Source organism: Theropithecus gelada, chromosome 6, assembly GCF_003255815.1.
Source record: "Theropithecus gelada isolate Dixy chromosome 6, Tgel_1.0, whole genome shotgun sequence".
NCBI classification, from domain to species: domain Eukaryota; kingdom Metazoa; phylum Chordata; class Mammalia; order Primates; family Cercopithecidae; genus Theropithecus; species Theropithecus gelada.
The window spans coordinates 85,933,617-85,956,722 of NC_037673.1; the positions used below are offsets into that span (position 1 = coordinate 85,933,617).

Here is a 23,106-nt window from a genome sequence, read left to right on the forward strand (position 1 = left end):
TTTAACATATGGAACAAAAGTAGTCAGTGCTTGTTTGCAAGGTGCACAGAAATGTGAAAGACCCCATGGAGAATTGTTTCTCAATATTCCCATCCAAATATTAATACATAGTATTTGTTGTTTTTCTTGACATAGTTTTCTGTAAATAATGTTGAACATTTTTTATTATTTGTGCCTAGGTATTTGAAAAATTATTTATTATAAGTATATACTGTATTGTATATTATAAATAATATTTTGGGGCTGGGCACGATGACTCACACCCGTAATCCCTGCATTTTGGGTGGCCAGGCAGATCGCAAGGTCAAGAGATCAAGACCATCATGGCCAACATGGTGAAACCCTGTCTCTACTAAAACTACAAAAATTAGCCAGGCCTGGTGGCGCACGCCTGTAGTTCCAGCTACTTGGGAGGCTGAGGCAGGAGAATCACTTAAACCCGGGTGGAGGTTGCAGTGAGCCAAGATTGTGCCACTGCACTCCAGCCTGGCGGCAGAGCGAGACTCCATCTCATAAACAAAAAATACCTACATAAATAAATAATATTTCTGAACTCGTTGTATGTATAAATGAACTCTCGATTTTTAATGTTAATTTGATGTCCTGTTACTTTATTCTCATAATGCTTTTAGTGTTTGTTTTCCACTTATTTCCTTCCCCTTCCCCCGCAGGTTGTTTGCTTTTGACATAGATACTTATTATCAGTAGAAGACTTTAGAGTTTCTGGGGTAGGAGTGGCAAGAAAAGGAGTCTCAACTGTGAGCTGCCTTACAGGGTAATCTCCCTGGGCCCTTTCCTTGGGGACTCCAGATTCAATATCATGAAGTTCTTTCTCTTGAGTCAAATTTCTGCAAAAAGACTCTTTCAGCCTTCTGCTGGGAGGGTGTGATGCTACCTACATGCATTCTTTGAACTACGTCAAAAGAGTCTGGGAATGGTGGGTCTTTACTTTTGTATACAGACTTTTTTTTTTTAGATAGTTTTGCTCTATTGCCCAGGCTGGAATACAGTGGCGTGATCTTGGCTCACTGCAATCTCCATCTCCCGGGTTCAAGGGATTCTCATGTCTCAGCCACCCGAGTAGCTGGGATTACAGGCGCCCGCCACCACACCTTGCTAATTTATGTATTTTTGGTAGAGACAGGGTTTCACCACGTTGGCCAAGCTGGTCTCGAACTCCTGACCTCTGGTGATCCACCCACCTGGGCCACCCAAAGTGCTGGGACTACAGGTGTGAACCACCATGCCAGGACTTTTGTTGTATATTAACCTTTGCCAAATTTCTCTTTTTTTCAATATAGGGCCCAAGTCTTAATAAAGTTTAGTCTCCTCAAAATAAAAATCCACTGTTTTACCTTTCTAACTAAAAATCCTCTAGCCTGGAGCAGATCTGAGTTTTGTGGGCCCTGAAGCGTATGGAATTTGGGGGCTCTGAGAGAACGAATACAAAAATAACTTACCTTTGCAAATTAAAAAAAAAAAAAAAAAAAAAAAAAAAGACTTACCAGGCAGGGTGGCTCATGCCTATAAAATCCCAGCAATTTGGGAGGCCAAGGCAGGCAGATTGCTTGAACTCAGATTTCGAGGCCAGCCTGGGCAACATAGTGAAACCCCATCTCTACTAAAACTACAAAAACTAGCATGCCTGTAATCCCAGCTACTTGGGAGGCTGCAGCGGAAGGATCACCTGAGCTCCAGAGGTTGAGGCTGCAATGAGCTGTGATCAATCCACTGCACTACAGCCTGGGTGACAGAGTCAGACCCTGTTAAAGAACAAAAAAAAAGACCATTTTAACATATATCTCAGGCTCTTCTTGGGTTCTTGGAAGGGGCTCATCCAAGTGCAGTGGCCTGAAACTATAGCATACTTTACTTCATGGCAAATCTGTATTGACCCCCAATAGTCCCTGAAGTTGGGGAGAGAAAATTGCTTAATAGCGTAAGGATTTCGTGGTCTAAATCACAAACAAAATTTGAATGAAGAAGACCTTTAACCCCCCTCTCAGAGTCACCTAATATCAATTTCTAAGCTTTTTATGGGGTTTTGTGCTAGAGGATCTGTTCTTGGCTTTCCTCATCCCTGGCCTAGTTTTCAGCTTTCTTGGGTTTGTCAAATCAGTTTTCATTCATCCATCAGCTTTTTGGTGTCCAGAAATGTTGTTGCTGTTGTCTCCTTTGCCATTCTTGTTATTCCTGTGAGTTTATGCCATTAAAAAAAACCTCTTTCCTGTCATTTTATTAAGAGTTTTAGAAAAGAGCAGAGGGCAGTGTGTATACTCAAACTGCCCTTCTTAAGGCAAAGTCTGATGGTGCCAAATCATACTTCAAAATTGCCCCCCAAAGGTGCAGCACTTTATACTTCTGGCAGCACAGCATGAAATAGCCACTTACTCTTACCAGTACTCCATATTCTTAAAATTTACCAATCTGGTTAAACTATCTCATTTACTTTAATTTGTATTTCCCTGGTTACTAGTGAGGTTCAGTGTTATTTTATATGTTTATATATTTGTTTTTCCCCTTCTATGAGTAACCTGTTCATACAATTTACCCCCAACCCGTCTTTTTTTTTTTTTTTGGAAATGGAGTCTCACTCTGTCACTCAGGCTGGAGTACAGTGATGTGATCTCAGCTCACTGCAACCTCCGCCTCCTGGGTTCAAGCGATTCTCCTGCCTCAGCCTCCCAAGAAGCTGGGACTACAGGCATGCACCACCAGGCCTGGCTGATTTTTGTATTTTTAGTACAGATGGGGTTTCACCATGTTGGTCAGGCTGGTCTTGAACTCCTGACCTTATGATCCACCTGCCTCAGCCTCTCAAAGTGCTGGGATTACAGGCATGAGTCACCGTGCTTGGCCCAATTTACCCATTTTTTATAGTATGTAGTGAAGGGGATCAGAACATGCTGCCCCCAAATATGCCATTTTGGTATACTGAATATTTTGAACTGAAGGTAACTGAGAAAATGCAGATGCCCCCTTACTACCCAAAAGCAGGGCATACACTTCCCATGAGAGAGGTACCCTTCTCCACCATACCATAAAGAGGACATTCTTCTCACTGGAGATGAAGAGTTATGCCAAAATAAATCTGCATAAACAAACCTAAAGTAATCCTTATCTTCCATTGGTTTCTCCCATATATTTTCTGTTCACTTTCCCACAATTTACCACCCTTAGCCAAAACTCCACTTTCCTTTGTCTTGTCACATCTCCACAATTTGTCATTTTTTGTTGAAATGGTATATAAGTGCTCAGGCCTATCTGCTTCTATGGGTCATGAAGGCCTGTGTGTACACATAAAAATATTAACATTAAATAAAATTTGTATGCTTATGCTTTTCTCCTGTTAATCTGTCTTTTGTCAGTTTAATTCACAGCCACAGCTATAGAACTGAAGAGGGGAGAAGAAAGGTCTTTCCTCCCTTACAGTAGTTTATCTTTTGCTTACTGATTTGTAGGCATTCTTTATATTTGTTAAATTATGTTATACAAATTGTGATTTTTTAAAAATCTCTTTTTAACTTTATTTCATCTAAATTCTAAGACATTTACAATTTTGATGTAATTTTGCTTTTTGTGTCTATGTAAGGCAGATCTTCCCCATTCCAACGTGTTAAATATGATTTTCTTTTAATACATGTGTGGTTTTGATTTTCACATTTAGGTCTTTAACCCATTTGGAATTTACTTTTATAATGGCAGGGGCATTTTTCCCACATCAACAATGGTAACATTTATTGCACAGTCTATCTTTTACCCATTGATTTGAATTGTCATATTTCTTAATTACAAAAGGCTTATATGAGTATTTTTCTGTTTCTGGGTTCTCTATTCTTTCTCACTAATTTAGTGTCTTATTGACCATAAACTTCTCAAAACTGCACTTTGTACAGGAAATATCCTTGCAAGAAATTAAATGGAAACTTGCTAATGTTATAAAAATATCAATTATAGATTGAAATAAAATGACTACTTTAATATTTATTACACAAATGCTTAGTTACATTTATCTGAAAATTATAATAGGACAATTGGTGCATGTCACATTCATATTACTATCCATATAAGAACAAATACAGTCATTTAGTCAACTATATCAGGATAACACACAAGGTTTTTGTTTGTTTTAGGCTTCCCAGTTGAAAGAAAACATCAAGTAAGGAAATGAATTTCCAATGATTAAGCATTAACAATATAAATAATAAAATTACTTCTAAATGTCTTAACATTTTGACAACTTTGTATTATACTTACATACTAGTATTTCCAAAAATCGTAAGTTACAAGGGTCACTGTCAGGATGAAAATATATTTTGAAAAGCTTTTTAAAGATATGTTATTATTATGCTTTAGCATCGTTTGATTTATTCTTGGCACATGTGGCATCTTGGAAAATAAAAATACACCTTGCCAATTTTCTGCTATTGTGCAGATATAAGAGAAAGAGAAGTGTGGGGCAGACAGACCTGTGTTCAGTTACCAGCTTTGTCCAAAACTGTGTTGTCTGAGGCTGGTCAATTACCTTTTGGTGCTGGGAGTAGGATTAAATTAAATAAAGCATATTTTAAATGTACAGCATGGGCACTCAATAAATGATACACTTTACCCAATTTATTCACATTGAAGTAATAGTAAAATATCACAGTTCCATGTTGTGGTACAATTCAAAAAACTGAAAAAATTGGGAAATTAAAAAAAAAAATCAATGTGTTTTGAAAAATTGCACTTTTTATAAATAAATCCTTCAGCAGGTTTAAATATTTCCTAAGAAAACTTAGTGCCTACTATACCCTGATTTTTAAAAAAAGGCCTAAAATATGATAAAAATGATCAATGGTTAAGGACTTTTGGTTTTCCTTTGTGCTACTGATATAAAAATAATGGCTTTATTTAAGGCTTAGTAAGTGATTATTTGTAGTTGCCCTGAACCAAATCATTATTCTCAATGTTGCACTCAGTTGAAACAGACCTACTGCCTTGAATGACCATCATAGAGAAATGCCCATGATATCCTATTAATATAATTGAACCAATCATACCCTCCTTTTTGATTGAAGTAAAGGTTCATTTGGTGGCATGTGGCAGTTCAGCTTGTCTCCCATTAAGAATGACTCATATACACAATCACAAATCAATTTTTCTCATGCTAAATATCTGGTGTTTGGAATATATTGGATTCCTGAAAATTAAATTTATATTTTCACAAGGAATAGACTATTCTAGACTAGCAATGCTTATATCCCTGTTCTTGGATTGTTTTGTTTCCTACCCTGACCATCTAACAAGCTCATCCTTCCAAATTTGATTCAAAAACCCCTCCTTCAGTAAACTGTGCCTAACCAAAGTTCACACCCCTCCATTTATGTCCCTTACATGCACTTATAATGTACATTAACTTGCATATACTATTATTTATATTTTGTGTGCTTTCAACTTTTAGCTATAATGTCGTCTTTGACTTTTTTAAGCCTCCACAGTGTTTAGCGCTGTGCTACACATGTATATATGTGACTGTGTGTGTTTGCATGTGGGGTTGTGTTTGTGTATGTATATGTTTATGTGTGTGTGAGTTGAATGAATAAAAAACTAAACAACCTGGGCATCTGTAGGGTAGAAAAGTTTCATAATTTTTCAGAAACCAAAATTGCTGGATCTTCCTAACATTAAAAAATCTGATTTCCAAAGTGATTTCAGTTTGGTTTTAGTTATGTCAGTAATAAAAAGGCAGTGGGAAAAAACTGTTTAAAACCCTTTATGAAATATTCTAAAAGGCCTTTTAACAAATTATTAAGAGCACCAAACTAAAACATTTTACTAAATAGTGGTATAACCTTTTCTATGACTTTACGAATGTAGACTTCTCTATTCAAGACAAAGAATACTGAACAGGAATAGGTGTTGTGAATCAGGATACAAAAGGCAATTCACTCTAAGTCAATAGCTAATGCACATTTTGCAATTAATTTAAAAATCCCTCTGTAGTACATATGCATGTTAAGTAAAAGAATAGTTGCAGATCTTCATAGTAGTTTTAATACTGTAAAACATAACACAATACTGAAGTCGCTATTTAACAGGAAAAATTTTGTTTATAATAGCTGTTAATATTAAAATAGGATATAATAATAAAAAATTATTCTCAATGTGTATATTTTCAAATTTGCCTGACAGTGTCCTTTTAAGAATCTGACAATTTGTAGTTAGATTACAGACATTTGCATTTCACTTTCATAATTGAAAATATTACTTACACAATAACAAACAACAACATATAGTAGCTTTATACTGAAGCACTCTGCAATTTATATTTAAAGCTTTGCAATAAAGCAAAATTCACTGTACTTTTCATAAGTTATATTACATGTCATGTATGCTATAATTACACAAAGAATAAATAAATGAAATGAAGCATAAAAAATTCAGGACGATAACAATGGAACGTTTTAGCTGTCATTCTCAGTGTTACTTCATATTAATTCTGATGTATTTTAAACCCAAGAATCTTTATCTTTAAATAATACACTAAAAATATCAAGTTTAAAGTATAAACATAATACTCTATATGCCTTTTTTCCTAGGTCATCTAGGAAATAAAACAAGACAAACAGAGGCAGGAGCAGTTCTTTCTCTTGCCACAGAATCTCTCTTTACTTCCCCATAAACCTTTATGTCATTTCTAGAGCATACATTACAAGATGACAGCTTTGGCAAAGTATAAGCGTATTAAATGGCTTCTTTCTTAGAAGAAAGAAAACAATTTAACAATTTTCTTTTTGGCTTATTCATTCTCAATCTTTCTCTGATATATAATAGTGGTATAAAAAGCACTTCATGAAATGCTCACTATTAATCAGTTAAATAGTACAGAATGAATTAATGTATGTAATTAATCAAAATATATTATCAGTATAGATACTACGGTGAGGTCCTAGAATTTGTTACACGTAGAGCTAAACTTGCAAGAGATCGCATGGCAAAAGTAGAAACTTTGTGACATATCCCAGCTTTTGAGATATAGTTAGAAGCCAATCGAAAAAGCCTTTCAGCACCAAAGGTATTGAAGTGCCCGGGAAGCACCTTCTCTACCAGACCTCTGTCCACTAATTCTATTAGACGTTCACAGGTCCCAACATAGTCACTTATCCTGCTGTATGGGAGCCAGTCAATCAGTGATCCATCATACACGACGTCTCCACTGAAGAGAATTTTTCGGTCTTTGTCATGTAAGCAAATACTGCCCCTGGAGTGACCAGGCATGTGCATAACAGTGAGCTGTCTGTCACCAAGGTTGATCACATCCCCTACAAATGGAAACAGAGTTTACAAATAAACATGTTGTATACTTGACTTAGCATTTAAAGCACAGAAGAGCATTGTATGCTTCCAAAGAAATTGGGAAGGATGACACTTTATTTCATAAATACTGTATTTCTTAATGATGATTTTAAAATAAACTGCCTATGGTTCATTCCTATTGTTTGCTAGACCAGTGTTTGCCAAAGCAAGTAATGTGGAACACTATTTCTACAGGCTATCATGAGACATAAATGAAAAGGAGGTAATTATGTGGTCAAATAATTTGAGGAACTCTCAGTTTAAAGAAAATTCAGCAGCTTTCTTTTCAGAAAGACTTCTTTGAGCTTTTATTATATGGATGTATACTGTGGATATACACAAAGTAGATATAGTTGTACAATTTCTCAAAATTATTTGATCATGAAACTTTTAATTTTCAGAACATCTATGGTACCAGTATCCTGTTGACACAATTAATGAATGTTGCTCTAGGGAATTTTGTTGTATTTTGCCTCTTGTTGTATCACCCTGTCAGAATTAGGGCTTGAGGAATTGATATAAATGATGATGCTCTAATATGTGAGTAATAATCTCCATAATCTCTGACCCAGGAACCTCAAGTCTTCTGTCATAATACTTTAAACTCTGGCAGGCTAACTTGCAAATAGGGTTAAATCTCAGACTTCAGTTACCGACAGCAGAGAGGAAATGGAGCTACATGGGTGCAAAATTGCTCTGTTTCACTGGAATTACATTAGTATAAACTTGAAGTAAATCATGGTAAATTAAAAGATTCATACTGTAATCTCTAGTGCAAGCACATACACAAGAAAAAATTTAAAAATATATAGCTAAAAAATTAATAAAAGAATCAAAATGGTGTAATAACCAGGATTTGGTAAACATAAAAAGGCAGAGATTGTCAGACTGGATTAAAAATCACGATATATGCAGCCTACAAGAAAGAAACTATAAGGCCAAAAACACAAATAGGTTGAAAAGCTTAACCATATTAAATATTACTTTAAGAGAACTAGAGCAGCTATATTAATGTAAGACAAAATTGATTTTTACATGAAGAATATTACTAATTTTATGATAATATGCATTAAATCAATACATTGACAAATAATTATAAATGTACATGCACCTAAAATATCACCAAAAATACATGAAGCAAAAACAAACAGAAATAAAGAATAAACAATTCAACAATTATATTTGGAGAGTTCAACATTCTTCTCTGTGTAATTCATAAAATAAGTAAACAGAAAATCAAAAAGGATATGGAAGACCTGAACAACTCTATCAACCAACTTGACCTGACAAAAATAAAACACTTTACTCCAAAATAGCAAAGTACACATTCTTTTCAACTGCAGTTGAAATATTCAACAGGCTATAAAGCTAGGCCATAAAGCAAGAATCAATAAATGTAAAAGGAATAAAATCATACAAAGTATGTTCTCTTACTATAACATAATTAAATTACAAATAACAAAATGAACAGAAAATTGATAACGTGTAGTCTTTTTTTTTTTTTTTTTTTTTTTTCTGAGACAGAGTTTTGCTCTCTCGTCCTGGCTGGAGTGCAGTGGCGCAATCTTGGCTCGCTGCAACCTCCTGGCTTCCAGGTTCAAACAATTCTTGTGCCTCAGCCGGCTGAGTAGCTGGAATTACAGGCATGTGCCATCACGCCTGGCTAATTTTTATATTTTTAGTAGAGATGGAGTTTCACCATGTTGGCCAGGCTGGTTGCCATGTTGCCAAGGCTGGCCTCAAGTGATCCTCCCTCCCTGGCCTCCCAAAGTGCTGTATTACAGGCATGAGCTACCATGCCCAACCTTATTATGTGTTTTTAATAGGCAAAAAATAACAAATTAGGAAGAAAAAATAAATATAGGCAATATTCAAATATATGTAAAGCAAACATCAAACTTCTATATAGTTTATGAATCAAAGGGAAATATAAAAATATTTTGAATGAATGAAAACAAAATCAAAACATATCCAAATGTATAGAATACAGCTGAAGCAGTACTTAAAAGAAAATTTATTGCTTTAAATACTTATTTTATAAAGGATTAAATGTTTAAAATCAATAATCAAATTACTATCTTAAGAAGTTAGGAAAAGAAGAGCAAATCAAACACAAAGTAAGTGTTAATGGAAATAATAAAGGACAGGGCAAAAATAAATGAATACAAATACCAACAAAGAAAAACAGATGAAACCAACAGTTATTTACTTGAAAACTACAACAAAATTGGTACACCTTTAGCTAGACAAATCAAGAAGAAATTAGAGAAGATACAATTTGCTAAAATAGGAATGAAAGAAGGAACATTACTGTAGGCCCTGAAGAAATTAAAAGGAGAATAAGGGAATATTATGAACAATTTTAAGCCAACAGATTTGACAACTTACTTGAAATGAACATATTCTTAAAAAGAGACAAATTATCAAAAGTGATCCAAGAAGAAATGAAGTCTAAATAAAGGTGTATCAAGCAAATAAACTGATTAACAATTTAAAGTTTCCCCACAAAGAAAAGTCTGGGCTCAAAGAAGACTTCATTGATCAATTCTGTCAATCATTTTAAAACAGGACAATTTCAACCCTAAATAATTTCAACCCATATAAAGACTTTCAGAATATAGATGAGAAATCTAACTCAGTTATTACCCTCATAAAAGCGAAAGACAATATATTAAAATAACAACAACATCAGGCCTGCTGCAGTGGCTCACTTGTGTAATCCCAGCACTTTGGCAACATGTGGGAGGATTGCTTGAGGCCAGGAGTTCGAGACCAGCCTGGGCAAAATAATGAGACTTCCGTTTCTATAAAAATTAATAATAATAATAATAAAAAGCCAGGCAGGGTGTTTTGTGCCTGTAGTCCCAGTTACTCAGGAAGCTGAGGTGGAAGGATTGCTTGAGCCCAGAAGTTTGAGGCTGCAGAGATCCATGATGGCACCATTGCACTCCGGCCTGAACAACAAAAGGAGACTCTTTCAAACAAAACAAAACAAAAGCCTGTACACAAATATACCTAATGAATGCAGTCTTAAAATTATTGACAAAATATTGGCAAATCAAATCCAGCAACTTATAAATAGGAAAATGACAAAGTGGAGTTTATCCCAGAAATATTAAGTTTGGTTGAGCTAGTGAAAATAAATTAGTGTAATATACTGTATTAATAAAGGAGAAAGCCATATGATTATCTCAATAGATACATAAAAAGCATATGACAAACTCCAATTCTCATTCATGATAAAAACTTCCAGCAAACTAGGAATAGTTGGGGAAGGTCCTGAACTTGATAAAGGTCACTTATGAACACCTATAGGTAATACCTCTTTGAATAGAAAGTCTCCTAAGATAACAAGGCAAGGATGTCTGCTCTTACCATTTCTATTCAACATTATACTGAAGATCCTAGACAGTGTAATAAGCCAAGAAAAAGAAAGTAAGGTCACACAGATTAGAAAAGAAAAAGTAAATCTGTTTTTATTTAGACATAATCTTACGTACAGAAAATCCTACGTAAAGTAGGAAAAAGCTAGAGAACTAAAAAACAAGTTGAGGAATGTCACAGGATACAAGATCAACATACAAAGATAAACTATTTCTACATGCTACAAATTACTATCAAAAATGAATTTTAAAACATTTGACTCAAAATAGCATCAAAAAGAGTAAAATACTTTAGAAAAAAATTTGGCAAAAGATGTTTTGTAATATATGAACACTGTATAATGAAAACTACAAAAACACTGTCAAGAGAAATTAAAGAAGACCTAAATAAAAGGAGAGATAGGCTATGCTTACTGACTGTCTCAATATCACTAAGACTCAATATTGCTATGATGGTAATGTAACCCAATTTTTCCAGTAGCTACAGTGCCTAAGAAAACTTTCTGCAATGACTGAAATATTGGTTCTCAATACTGTTCAGTATGGTGTGGCTAATGGTGCTTGAAATAAAGCTAGTACAATTAAGGAATTAAAATTTTAATTCTAACCAATCTTAATTATTTTTTTAAAGAGATGGAATCTCTGTCACTCAGGCTGAAGTGCAATGGCCTGCTTATAGCTCACTGTAACCCCTGAACACCTGGGCTCAAGGGATCCTTCCAAGTAGCTGGGACTACAGGTATATGACACCAGCCTAGCTAACTTAACAACTTTTTTTTAGAGACAAGATCTCACTTTGTTACGTAGGCTAGTCTTATACTCCTGGCCTTAAATGATCCTCCATCCTCAGTCTCCTAAGTAGCTGGGATTACAGGTGAGCCACCACATCTGGTAATCTTAATTTAAATTTGCTAGTCATACATGGCTAGTGGCTACTGTAATGACCAGTAAAAATTCAACATAATCTCAATCAAAATCTTGATCTTTTTTCGAAGAAACTGAAAGTCTGACTCTAAATTTCACATGGAAATGCAGCACAATTTGCAATTGCAAAAATATGGAACCATCTTAATGTCCATCAATCAACAATAAAATGTGATACATACACACACACACACACACACATATACACCACAGAATACTACTCAGCCATAAAAAGGAATGAAATAATTGCATTCATAGCAACCTGGATGAAATTGGAGACTATTACTCTAAGTGAAGGAACTCAAGAATGAAAAATTAAACATCATATGTTCTCACTCATTATGTGGGAGCTAAGCTATGAGGGCGCAAAGGCAAAAGAATGATACACTGACGTTTGGGGGCTTGGGGAAAAGGGTGTGGGGTGGTGAGGGATAAAAGACTACACATTGGTTCAAGACCAGGTTGGTCAACATGGTGAAATCCTGTCTCTACTAAATACACAAAAATTAGTTGGGCGTGGTGGCGGGCACCTGTAATCCCAGCTACTTGGGAAGCTGAGGCAGGAGAATCGCTTGAACCCAGGAGGTGGAGGTTGTAATGAGCCAAGATCATGCCATTGCACTCCAGTCTGGGCAACAAGAGCGAAACTTCGTCTCAAAAAAAAAAAAAAAAGACTACACATTGGGTACGGTGTATGCCGCTCGGTAATGGGCACACCAAAATCTCAGAAATCACCATTAAAGAACTTATTCATGTAACCAAACACCCACTTGCTCCTCCAAAAACCAATTGAAATAAAAATTTTTTTTAAAAGAAAAAGATTTGGAAAAATTGGAACCCTTACACACTGTAGCTAGGAATATAAAATGGTATAATCACTTTGAGAACCAGTTTGGCACTTTCTTAAAAAATTAACGTACATTTACAATATGACCCAGGAATTCTGTTCGTAGGTGTCTACTAAGGGAAATGAAAACATGCATCCACACAAAGACTTGTATGGGAATGTTCATGGCAGTATTATTCATAGCAGTTCCAAACTGGAAAGATTTAAATTACCTTTAATAGGTGAAGAGATACATAAAATGCTATATTCACACAATGGAATATTTATCAGAAATAGAAAGGAATGAATTATTAATAGATGCCACAATATGGATGAATATCCAAAAGAAGCCAAAAAAGACACTATCTATCTATCTATCTATCTATCTATCTATCTATCTATCTATCTATCTATCTATGGCATGATTGTATTTATAGAAAATTTTCAGAAAATCAAAACTACAGCAACACAAAACAGATCAGTGAGGCCAGGGGTGGGAGTAGGTGACTGAAAAAAAAAAAGCAGGAGGAAACTTTCAGGGTTAACAGAAGTGTTCTTGAACTAAATTGTGGTTATAGTTGCATGTATGAATACATTTCCTAAAATTCATCAAACCATACACTTAAAATGGGTATATTTATGGTGTGTAAATATACCTTAATAAAGCTGTTAAAAAGATTTAAGTGGAAACAATCCAAATGTACATCAATGGATAAATGGGTATTAAAATATGATACATATTCATAAAATGAAATACTATTTGGTAATAAAAATAAATGAAGTACTGATTCACCCTTCAACATGGATAAACCTTGAAATCATAATGCTAAGTGAAGGCAATTGTGAAGGTCCACACGTTGTATTTTTCCACTTTAATGAAATGTCCAGAATAGACAAATCTGGGGTGGGGATAGGGGGCTGGGGATGTTGAGGGGGATGATGGCTAAAAGAAGGGGCTATTTGTTTCAGAGGTAAAATATTCTCAAATTGACTGCAATGGATGTACAACTGAAAAGATTAAAACCACTGAATTATACATGTTAAATGGGTGAATTTTATGGTATATGAATTATATCTAATTCATAAAAAGCTATTAAAAGGGATATAATAGAACTGAATGCAAAAAATTCAGTAATTTTAAACATAAGCATAATGCTTCAAATACATTTTCTGAATATGCTGGTACTTCTGGCTTTTGCTTTATAAGCCCAGGGATTCACATTATTTCTTTTCTGAATTTAGGAGTAAAGAAATTCCTTGTTATTTGGTAATCATTAGTACTTAAATAAGATGATTTAAAACGGACTGAATTTTTTGCAGGGGGGCAGGTAGAAAGGACTAAAATTTTACAGTACATAGTGAGAAATGGAAAACAGTTTGGTTAGAATTTCATTTTAAAGTTTTATTAAATTTAATCAGTAGAGAGTCTCTTTGGTAGTTTGCTAATCTACTGTGGCCACAGTTCCTAGTGAGATGAAATGTAATAATATTATGCCCTGTAAAGTGCTATTTTCTTCTCATACAGAAGGTCCTTTGGGCAAAAGTCAAGAGCCTTAACAATTTTCCAAACGGCCTTTCTTAATACTTTGAATTCCCAATTATTTGCTTTTGAAGAGCCATTTGTGTCATTATCTGTATCATTTTCCCCTTCCATTGTGAACTGATCTGTCTCTACAACAGTACTGCTCAAAGCATGATCTGAAGACCAGTAGCAGTAGCAGTAGTAGCAGCTTTCCAGGTGTTTTTCATGCATGCAGTAGTTTGAAAAACAAATCTAATCCAGACTTCTAGAATTTGCCTGTGATAACGGTCAGGCATAAGCAGGGCAGGAGAGGGATCTCCGCAACCCCACACACACATCAGCAATGTCAGGTGATGGTCAGGTGATTGCTGAAACTCTCTCTCAATCAGCTGCAGCTCATGCCAGGGTAAAGCAGTCTCCCAATAGACAGAAACACCTGAAACTGGTGATCAGCATCTTCCCAATAAGATTTTAAGAGGTGGGTGAGTGGGCTCAAGCATGTGTATTAAGAGGCAAAACGGCATTTAACTGGTATGTGACCTTCCAGGGACATTCAACTGGTAAGGGAAGAATGCCTCAAGTGAATATGTATAAAACTCCAGTAAACACATTGCGCGCGCTCACCTCCCAAGCACTGGCAGGCCACTGCACATGCAGAAAGCCCACCCCAAGGGAAGAATTAGGGGAGAAGAGATGCAAGACCCCAGAAGTATGAGAACATATAAAACCCCAAAGCAAAAAGTCAAACTGCGCACTTGATCTCTCAAGTTGTCCGCCTGGCCTTCTTCCAAGTGTACTTCCTTTCATTACTGCTCTAAAGCTTTTTAATAAACCTTCGCTCCTGCTCTAAAACTTGCCTCGGTCTCTCCTTCTGCCTTCTGCCCCTCAGTCGAAGTCTTTCTTCTGGGGAGGCAAGAAGTGAGATTGCTGCAGACCCATATAGATTCACTGCTGGTAACAATAAGAATCACCTGTAATACATGTTAAACACACACGTTTCTAGACCCACTCCAAAGTTTCTGAATTAATCTTTTGGGGAAGAGTCTGACATCTGTATGCTGAACAAACAACCAAGGTGATTATGGGAAAGAAAGTCTGGGAAGCAAGGAACTATGCTAGTAGTTTTCAAACTTTAGTGTGCATCAGAATTCCCTGTAATGCTTGTTAAAACACAGACTGCTGGGCCCCACCCCCAATTACTGCACTGATAAGACTAGTGCCCGAGAATCTACATTTCTAACAAGCTCCCAGGCAACACTAAAGCTGTTGGTGAGGACCATGCTTTGAGAACTACTGCTCAGGCAGCATTGCCTCTTCAGTTATGACAACATGTAAAGAAGGATGAAGTAAAATACTGCATAGCCATAACTGCACTATACAATGCTATGCAATGTAATTCTATAAAATATCTCACAAATTATGGTATGCAGAACTTCTGCATCAGAATCACCTGGGGACTGTTAAAGGATTCCTTTGTCACACACAAGCCCTACAGCATCCAAACTTAGGTGTTAAAGCCTAGAACTTGCTATTTTTAACAAGCTCCTACATACCAAAGATCTAGAACCACTGTCATCATGCCTAAATGACTTTTCTAATGGATGATGCCAAGCACTGTATAATCATAGGGCTAAATTCTCTGAAAGAATTTTTGTCCTGATGGTACTGCCAGGACACAAGAGCAAAAAGCCAGCTGGCATCTGTCCTGGGTAGCTGAAATCTACGTCAGGGCAGAGCCTCGTTTGCTGCTTCATCTACCCACTTTGTCTTGTCTGAATCCCAGTAGTGACATTAAGATGGTTTCGGACACTTCCAGAGTTCTTCACATTCCAGTCGTAAGGGACCAGAATTCCTTTATAGGATAATTAGTCCAGATTTAAGGCACCTCTAGTGATTACAAACCACTACCATTTCCTGTATGACTGGCAGGTAAGGCAAATAAATTATTGCTAAGTTGATTTAGTAATAGAGCTACTGGAGACCAACTGTTTAATAAACATAGAGAAAGGTTAAATGTAAGAGAAGACTGATCCTAAAAAGAAGCTACAGAGAATTACCAATTCAGGGACAGAATCATATTGATCTTTGGTTATATCCAGGTGATATTAAAATATTTAGCAATAGATAAAATGTAAGTACCCGCCCATCAAAATAGATACCAACTATAAGCAACCAATAAGGCCATGGTTGCTGAATATCATTAGTTCTGCCATTATCCTGTGGCTTTAAAAATGCTTTCAATATACTGATAATGCTCACACATAGAATTTCATGAGCACCTCTCTTACAAGAACCAGAAATGCCTATGAAGTGTATCATAAACACTCAAGCACACACATACACAAAATCCTTCCAACTTCATCCTGATTTAATTGTCCAGATTCCAGTCCTTCTAGACTTCTCTTATACCCTCTTCCAACACGGCATCCTCTATCTTTTAAAATTTCAGTTTATACACAAAAATATATATGGGCATATTTCAAATAAAATATTTCAGAGGGGCTTAAAATGTATTTCAGTGGGGCTTAAAATGTAAGAAAAAAATTTACTTGCCCCATTTTTGCTCTATCTCCAATCTTGCTTCCATGATGCACCCACTTTTAACAATCTCAGCTATTTCTTCTGGTAGTTACCTCTCCCAGATATAGCTATCTCTAAATAATGGTTATACTCCATTTCCATATTTATCAATTGGGTATACTCTGATTTTATGCATGTATTATTTCTTGGTTTTAAAATTTTGTTAGCCATTGACTTCACTGTGAAATAGGATTTTTAGTTCTCTTTACTCCCCACTCTCCACATACCATCACATCCCCCTGAGAAAGAATTATGATTCAACTGCTCTGATCTGGACCCTCTAAGTCTGGGATACTATCATTATTAGAGTGTCACCTGTTGCATCTTCCTGATGCTTTCTTTTGAATTATATTTCCTGTTTACTATATTACTTCTTTCTTGGTTCACTCCCTTATTTTGAAGGGGCATATCCTAGTAGCTTTCTAAGTAACAGTATGTGGGAAATAATTTGAGAACTTGATTAATAGTGGGATATCAAATTCTAGATTGGAAATCATTTTCATTCAAATTGGAAGGCAAGATTTCTTCTTTGCTAGCTCCAAAACCATTCTATTCTGAGTACATAACTCTTTTGTTTACATTTCTTAAAGCTTGTAAAATCTTCTTTGATCTCAGTGTTCTGAAATTTTACAGTAACATGCTTGGGTTTGGATGTGTTTTCATCTATTGTCCTGTGAATTCTGTGGGCCTTTTCAATCTGGAAAATTTATATCCTTTAATTGTGTGATATATTACTGGATTACCTCTACCTCTACTATTTTTTTTTTTTTTTCTTTTTCTTTGAGACAGAATCTAGCTCTGTTGCCCAGGCTGGAGTGCAATGGCACGATCTCGGCTCACTGCAACCTCTCCCTCCAGGGTTCAGGGGATTCTCCTGTCTTAGCCTCCCGAGTAGCTGGGATTAGAGGCATGCACTATCACACCCAGCTAATTTTTGTATTTTTAGTAGAGATGGGGTTTCACCATCTTGGCCAGGCTGGTCTTGAACTCCCGACCTCAGATGATCCGCCCTCCTCGGCCTTTCAAATTGTTGGGATTACAGGCATGAGTCACTGCACTCGGCTGCCCTACTATTTCTTTTCTTTCACTGTCTCTGTCCTCTCTCTGCATCCATTATTCTAAGGCTGGATTTTCCAAACTGATCCTTCTACTTATTTTAGTCTTTTTCTCTCCTGGTTTCTATTTTCCTTTATTGCTCTTTAGTAAGTTTTTCAACTTTATCTTCCAGACCTACTGCTGCGTAATTTCTGATGTTTTAAATTCCAAGAGCTTTTTTTTGGTGAATATTGTTCTACTATTTATTTTTAAAGCATCCTTATTGACTCTTAGGTATCTTGAATGCAATAGCTTGTCTTATCCCCTGATGATATTGATGATAGTTCCCCACTCTCGACTTGCTTTATGCTGTTTAATAGTTGATCTCATGTTAGAGAATTTTCTCAGATTTTTTTTATAATGCTTGGTTGCCTATTTAAGAGTTCGGGGGCATGAGTAAAAATGGCTATTGTCAAAAAGACAGAAAATAACAGATGCTGACAAGGATGTGGAGAAAGGGGAATGCTTGTACATTGTTAGTGGGGATGTAAATTAGTACAGCAACTATTGAAAATAGTATGAAGGTTCCTCAACAAACTGAAAATAGAACTACCATATGACCCAGCAATCCCACTGCTGGGTATATACATCCAAAAGAAAGGAAATCAGAATACTAAAGAGATAACTGCATTCCCATGTTTATTGCAGCAATATTTACAATAGCCAAGATGTGGAATCAACCTAACTGTCCATCAGCAGATGAATGGATAAAGACAGTGGGGGACAATATACACAGTGGAGTTATTCACTCATAAAAAATAATGAAATTCTGTCACTTGCAGCAACACGGATGGAACTGGAGGGCATTACGTTAAGTGAAATAAGCCAGGCACAAAATGACAAATACCTCATGTTCACACTCATATGTGGGAGGTAGTGCTAGTATGGTGGTTACCAGAGGCTGGAAAGGGTGGGGGAAGGGAATGAAAAGATTGGTTAATGGGTATAAAAATACAATTAGACAAAATAAATAAGTTCCAGCGTTTGATAGACTAGAGTTAATAAGGATTTACTGTATGTTTAAAAATAGCTAGAAGATTTGGAATGTTTCTGACACAAAGAAATCATAAATGTTTGAAGGGTGGTGGATATTCTAAATAACCTGATTTGATCATTACATTGTATGCATTTATCAAAATATTACACGTACCTCACAAGTAATTACAACTATTAGGTATCAATTTAAAAAAAGAAGGGGGGACAAGAAGGCTGCTTGCAGCACATGCATGGGGCCTGGTAACTGAGGCTTCACAGTAGAGAAAGAGGCCAGGATTTCTTAGGTATTCCTCTACATTGGTATCTTTGTCTTTCCTCTAGGAGGCAGATTCCCTAGATAACATTTTTCTAATTTCCTACCTGGGTGGGGAAAGGCCTGGCTCTCATCCTTCTGGGAAACTAGTAGGACGGACACACACACACACAAACACACTCTTTCTTTCTCCTGTTTTCCATACTGAGCCCTTAAGCTCAATAGTAATTTGGCATCCTTCAATCAAGAAACTCCTTTGTTTTACTATCCCTAGAGAATAAACTAATTGGATGGGAGAGGGAGGGGCATTCACTAGAGTTTTAAGAGCTTCTTAAAAGGTTTTCAAAAAATTCTACTTACTCTTCTTCCCTTTGCCGCCACTGAGGTACTGCCTATTGCTAATTCCTGTGTTTTTTAAGGCTTCTGCGGTGGAAACTGAATTGGCTCTTAATTTCCCTTTGCTGGCATAGTATAAAACTGTTAACTTAGTCACCACATCTACTTTCTAGCATCCGAAACAGTTCCCCCAGCCAATGGGGATTTACATTTAAATCACGGTTTCTTTACAGTACATTAATGGTGCTTCGGAAGAGAGCCAAATTAGATGTGTCTGTTCAATTCACTACCTTCCTACAACCTGTTTTAGCCTCTGCAAATGACTTAAGTCCACCTGAAATCACGCCTCTGAGATATCTTGGTGACACTGGGCATATGGTTTAAACATGTATGTAATAGGGATCACAATGCCAGAACTTTGTATCACTTTAGTGAAAAATGGGCAAAATGATGTATGCCCACTCAAGAGGTATGTGCTATGTCAATTTAGGGTCTACTGCTATCTTAGAGGAAGATAACCATTTCACTATTAATAAGGCGAGTTGCTTTTTCATCCAGATAATGCACTGGATTATATGGCTATTCTCTCCTTGTCCCTCATTTACAAGTTGGCTTTTGGGTTAGAGATACAGTGCACAGATTTTTGCTTCTCCATGACAAGCAATCATCAATTCATTAAAGGAAATGTAATAAATGATTTCAGCTCCTTGCATTCTACCAAAGCAATGAATACTTTATGCTGTTCATGTGTGTAACTGTATACAAATTTTTAATACAAATATTTTATGTATCCTCCCAGGCATCTGGATTATGTTAACAGCAAGTTAGCAAGCCACATCATTCAGAAGATATGGGAAATTAATATTCTTGAGAAGAGAGGAAAGTAGACACTGCTTGAGAGGATGGGGCATCCAGCTCCTCATGAAAAACAACTTTTGATAACACAGTACTATCACCTTCAAAGTGTCTGGTAAACATTAAGCTTTCTTTTCACCCTTTTAAAGGCTTAAAGTACCACACAAGTAGTTTGCAGGCCCCTTTCAGCTCCTAAAATGTTAGGATTCTACCATCAACTGGAAACCTGGGTTCTAGTCCCAGCTCTTTCCGAGATGGGCGATGTGACCTCTTGCATGATACTCAGGCCTACATGGGTTCTTTCTTCATCTATAAAACAATCCCTATCATTCTTTCACCTTTGATTTCCCATTGCTGATACAGAATCAAAAGTCAATTTCAAAAGTAATTTATTCTTTTCAATAATTTAAGTGTATTTTAATACTAATGTAAACATTTTTGGTCCGGGTGTCAGAATTTAGTCTGAATACCCATCAACTGCATGGAAATCTTACCCCTAAAAGTACCCATTTTTGTCAAGAAATACAGTAATTAGGTGTGACTTTAATGTAAATTAAAATTTAATGTACATGTACTTTCATCTCATATTGTCAGATAATGTAAGACTCCCATCTAAACCAGTTTTTTTTTTTTTTTTAATTTTAGATTTAAAACTTTAATGAAGACTTTTGTTGGGTGGGGTTGAGGTACAGAATCTTGCAATTTTTTTTTTTAGCACCGATAAGTAGTACAATATAATACTGCAATTTTTAAAATATCTCAAATGAATAAGATGTCATCTGTGAGATAAACTGATTTTTGTAAAATATTTCATTATTTGCCATATTGTTTGGTCATAAAGTGAGCTTCACTATACTGCAGCAACTGGCTTTTTCTACTATATAGAGGCATGTTTTAATAAACCAAATTGGTAATTAAAATGGTCTCACACTAAAGGAAAGAAGGGGCCTTTCACATTCTACTCAGAATTATCATCATATATTTATGAGGTAGGATTTATGTACGTTCTGCATGCCTTGATCTATTGTGCCTAGATTCATATCCTAGCTTTTATCATGATCTGTCTCAGGCAAGCCATTTAACTGGGAGGTCAGTGGCCTCACTTTAAATGTGTTGTGAGGATAAAATGAAATCAAAAGTATACTAAAAAGAAAATAGAAAACTAATATACCAAATATTGCTGATGTGGCAAATTAGCTCAATTATTTAAGTCCTTGCGTAGGGAAATGGGCTGAGGCCCTAATCTATCTATTTTCATTCCATGAATTTCTCTCTGAATTCTATATTTGTCTTTCACAGAGCCAAAGAGGACCATGGCTACCTATGCATTAGTCCACATAATTTACCTCTACCGAAAATTACTTCCTTATTGATTTTTCTCAGGCTTTGCTTTCAGCCGGACCAGATATCTGTCATAATCTGAGTTAGACTCAGACATATTCTACGTTTATGATTACTATTAAGCTTTTGCAATCGTGAGTCAACATCAAGAACAGAAACCTATCTGAGAGGTTTCCAATCGCATTAGCGGATTGGAATCGCTGGTCTGATGACTTTCTAAGGCTACAGGTGGGAACTGCCCATACCCGGTGGTGACCAAGCTGATGAAGTCCGCAGTTCTCAAAAGCACAGATCATGACATGCACTCCCCGTGGGGCGTCATTCCTTAAAAGTCTACTCACTACGAAAGCTCCTGGAAATGTCGGGTAGGTGCTTAGGGAAAGAATAAGAAATCCCTAGTCAGTCACAAGTCTCTGTAGTGTTACTACTACAGCCGACTCAGGAAACTGGCTAGGGAGGGGTAGTGCCGGCTTTCAAAGAAGTACTCGGAATTGCTACACAGTGCCAGAGCTGGCCTCTGGCAGGGAAGGCTGTGATGGCTTTGGCTCTGGTCAAGTAGGTTTTTACTTAGGGAAGGGTGTAACAGAAGTGGTTCTGCGAGGTGCCAAAATAATCCCCTTTATGGCCACGCAAGTCTGCAACATGCGGCACTCGGACAGTCTCTTCCCAATACCCTCCCTTAACGAGAGCGCGCGCCCGCGGGGGCCCATTACCATCCTGCAGGATGAGGGTGGGCTGCACCGCCTGTACCCGGAACTGTCTGGCCCTCCAGCCGGGGCTGGGCGCCCGCACCACCTCGCTATCGGAGAGCCAGGTCACGGTCTCAAAGTTGTCCCCGCGAGCCAGCGCCTCGGCCTCGGCGTGGTGCACGGCCACCCGGTCGAACTGGTAGAGGCCGCCGGAGTGGTCGAAGTGCACGTGGGTGGCCACGGCAAGCAGCGGCCGGCGCGCCGCGTCCTCTTTGGCCCCGCGGTCCTGCAAGAGGCCGGAAGAGTACAGGTACTCCGGGAGGCTGCGCAGCCCCAGGCCTGTATCGATCACCACGTCCTGCTCGGAGCCGCGCACCAGCCAGATGTTGGCACGGTTGCCCGACTCGTAGAAGCGTTCTTGAATCCAGAAGATACCATCGCCTAGAGACTTGTGGGCGTACCACTCGAGCGCCGACATGCTGGGCAGGGATGCAGCCAGGCGGGGTGAGTGTGGGCGTGCGAGTCTCCCACAGGCTGTGTAGACACCGGGCGCTGCGGCTGTGTGGAGCCGTCTGCCTGCAGCCAGGGAGGAGGCGTTGAGTGAGGCGGGGGCGGGGGATGCGGGAGTCAGAACAGGAGGAGGAAGGACGCAGACCGACGCTGCCAGTAGCGTGCGCTCTCGCACCCTCCCGCCAGGTCGGCAGCAAGCAGAGACTGCGCCACCAGCACGGGGGCGCAGGAGCTACCGCAGCCTCGGCAGGCGCACCACGAGGGAGCTGTAACGCAGGGACCACTGCAGCAGAATGGAGACTCAGGTGGCGACCCTTTCGCCACCCCGGGCGTGTGACAGCAGAGGCCCGGAGCAAGGGTGGGAAGCGCTAGGACCGCCCACCCACTGGCTCCCCACGGCGCGCACTCCTAGCTGGCGCAGAAAGTGTGGGGCCTAGCAGGTTGTACGGAGACTACGG

The 23,106-nt window shown here is 37.7% G+C and overlaps 2 protein-coding genes across 2 annotated transcripts in view; one reads left to right on the forward strand and one right to left on the reverse strand.

Annotated features, from left to right (window-relative positions):
- Window positions 1–3,958: 3,958 nt before the first annotated feature.
- On the reverse strand, window positions 3,959–23,096 carry MBLAC2 (metallo-beta-lactamase domain containing 2). The gene is made up of 2 exons (XM_025389252.1): window positions 22,163–23,096; window positions 3,959–7,304 (listed from the first exon to the last, which is right to left on the reverse strand). The coding sequence occupies exons 1-2, from the start codon at window positions 22,614–22,616 to the stop codon at window positions 6,919–6,921; spliced, it is 840 nt and encodes a 279-aa protein (XP_025245037.1). The 5' UTR covers window positions 22,617–23,096; the 3' UTR covers window positions 3,959–6,918.
- Window positions 22,383–23,106, forward strand: part of POLR3G (RNA polymerase III subunit G) — a 41,725-nt gene continuing 41,001 nt past the window's right edge. Inside the window, exon 1 of the mRNA XM_025389255.1 lies at window positions 22,383–22,642. The gene's annotated coding sequence lies outside the window, so the exon portion shown is untranslated. The remainder of the gene's footprint in view (window positions 22,643–23,106) is intronic.